Source organism: Bison bison, unplaced genomic scaffold (genome assembly GCF_000754665.1).
Source record: "Bison bison bison isolate TAMUID 2011002044 unplaced genomic scaffold, Bison_UMD1.0 scf7180017864072, whole genome shotgun sequence".
NCBI lineage: Eukaryota > Metazoa > Chordata > Mammalia > Artiodactyla > Bovidae > Bison > Bison bison.
The window spans coordinates 11405862-11408434 of record NW_011494644.1 but is presented as its reverse complement, the minus strand read 5'-3'; the positions used below and the strand labels follow the sequence as shown (position 1 = coordinate 11408434).

The following is a 2573-nucleotide window of genomic DNA, read 5'->3' as shown; positions in this document are numbered from 1 at the left end:
TTCGCCACTGTGGGTGCGGAGGTGCTTGACCCGCGCAGAGCTGTCAGCGAAGCCCTTGCCACACTCGGGGCAGAGGTAGGGCTTCTCTCCCGTGTGCACTCGCAGGTGCTTCACCAGATCTGAGCCCCGGGCAAACTCCTTTCCACACACATCGCAGCCAAAGGGCTTGGGCCCCAGGTGACTGCGTTGGTGGCTCAGGAGGCTGCAGCTGAGCACAAATCTTTTGCCACAATCGGTGCAGATGTATGGCTTGTCCTGGGCCTTAGGTCCCTGGGCGGCTGCCGTGGCAGCTCGAGATGGCTGCCGCCGGGGCACCACGGGCCGGGGGGGCTGCTCCCCTCGGTGTGTCCGCTGGTGCTTTATGCGGGCAGAACTGTCGCCAAAGCCCTTGCCACAGATGCCACACTTGTACGGCTTCTCGCCCGTGTGTGTCCGCTGGTGTTTCACCAGGTCCGAACTCTGCCGGAAGCTCTTGCCACATTCACCGCAGATAGTGGGGCGCTCGCCAGCTGGGATCCTGGACCGAGGAATCTTTGGGGGCCCCTGGGCTGGCGCCCGGGCTCTGTAGGGCTTTTCACCACTATGAGTTCGTTGGTGTTTGATCCGGGCAGAGCTGTCCCCAAAGCCCTTGCCACAGACCCCGCACTTGTAGGGCTTCTCCCCGGTGTGGGTTCGCTGGTGTTTCACCAGATCTGACATCTGCCGAAAGCTCTTGCCACACTCGCCACATACAGCAGCCCGATCACTAGCCTGGCCCCAGCGTGGTTCTCCTAGGAGCCGAGGGCCTCTGTCCCGAGCCTGAGGTTTTCCAGGCCCCTCCCTCTGGACCCACAGGTCATCCCAAGTCTGAATGCCTTCAGGTTTGAGAGAGGCATTTCCTACTTCATGACCTGGGGCCAAATCTTCCTCTTCCTTGAACTCCAAGTCATCCTCCTGTGGGGGATGTTCAAACTCATCTGGCTGAGAAATCTCCGCATGCTCACTCCCTAGACCTGGGGAAAGAAAAAGGAGCGGTAGATCCTGCCTTTTGGCTCAGCCTTCCCACTGAGGCTCAGATGGTAAACAATCAGCCTGTGACGTGGGAGAAACAAGTTCGATCCCTGGGTTGGGAAGACCACCTGGAAAAGGGAATGGCCACCCACTCCAGTATTCTGGCCTGGAGAATTCCACAGACAGAGAAGCCTGGTGGGTCCATGGGATCGCAGAGTCGGACATGACTGAGCGATTAACACACTATCTTCAGTAGCAGTCTCCCCCGAAAGGCATCCCTGACAATCTGTGGTCGCAAAGATCTCTCTCCTCTGAATTTCCAAAGCCCTTATATTGTCTGTGCCTCTCAGTAACAGTAACCTCCTTTTACCATGCCTTTCATATGTGCCAATCACTTAAGTAAGCATTACTGAATCCTTGCAAACAATCCTATGAGGTAATACTATTAACTGTCCCCATTTTACAGACATGCAGTCTCTGAGAATTCTAAGTCACTCGCTCAAGGTTATAAAGTAACAAAGCCATGTTTCTAACTCAGGTCTAATTCCCAAGCCTGCTGTTAAGCCCTACCTTATATTCTATGTGGAAAGCCTGGTATTTACTAATTAGATTTTATCTTTTATTAGCCCAATCTGTAGTTTATTTCTTCAATCATCTTGTATGTACCTGAAAGGAGCCAGACACAAAGATGTCCCTCAGGATACTTAACGTTGGTAGGAGAAATAAGATAAAACACAAATAATTATAATTGCAGGCTCAGAATGAACTGTGCTGTCACTAGAGAGAGGACATTAGAGAGATAGGGCTAGGCTTTCACAGTGCAGAAAAAAAGTAAGCCATGGAAAGGAATGTGTGATAAAGCTGGAAAAGGATGTTGGGACTAGATAAAGCATGGGAGATCTGAATTGAACGCTAGACTAACGCTTTTAATTAGTAGCAGAAGGGAGCTAGGGAAGACTTTTGTGGAGGGAGACGGGATTAGACCAGGACTCAGATCAATGTGGCTGCACAGTGGGTGCAACACTGGAGAGAAAAGGGCTGAGGGGAGGCCGTTGCATTTGCCAGGATGAGACAGAACGAGGCCTGAAGTAGGACTGAAGCAGCGAGGATGATGGTGACTGCAGGGGATGGGGAGAGTCCTTGAAATGATGCCCCTCAAGGCGTGTCGCTTAGTAGGTGCTCAGAAACACTGGTTCCCTCCCCCTCCCTGGAAGCACAGTTCACGTCCTATTTTTCTGGGTCTGGGCTACGCAAAGCCCAGAACCGGGGGCCCCACCCGGCCATTACCTGCCCATGGAGGTGCACCGCTTCGGCCCTCACCTGTGCGGGCGCCTCTCAGCTGCTCTCTCTCCTCTGAGCCACGGAGATCCGAACCCCAGGGCCCCACCGCGCGCTCCATCGCCGGCACGCCGCCCTGAGCAAGGAGACAAACACAGTTTCACGGTCACACAGCCATGTGCGGACGGCGGGGCCCTGCCGCTGCCCTCTGCCGGCCGGCACGGGCACCGGACAGCCTTCGGGTGTCCGAGGTACGGGGCGCGGCTCCGGTGACCCCCGCCCGCGCCACCGGCCGCCCCTGCACC

At 55.3% G+C, this 2573-nt stretch overlaps 1 protein-coding gene across 1 annotated transcript in view; it reads right to left on the bottom strand.

The window, feature by feature from the left end:
- Nucleotides 1-2549, bottom strand: part of ZNF48 (zinc finger protein 48) — a gene marked incomplete at its 3' end in the record, with an annotated part of 15935 nt that extends 13386 nt beyond the window's left edge. Inside the window, exons 1-2 of the mRNA XM_010837438.1 lie at nucleotides 2278-2549; nucleotides 6-992 (exon numbers count right to left, since the gene is read on the bottom strand). Of these exons, the coding sequence (XP_010835740.1) occupies nucleotides 6-992; nucleotides 2278-2389 (1099 nt within the window). The remainder of the gene's footprint in view (nucleotides 1-5; nucleotides 993-2277) is intronic.
- Between the last annotated feature and the right edge of the window lie 24 nt (nucleotides 2550-2573).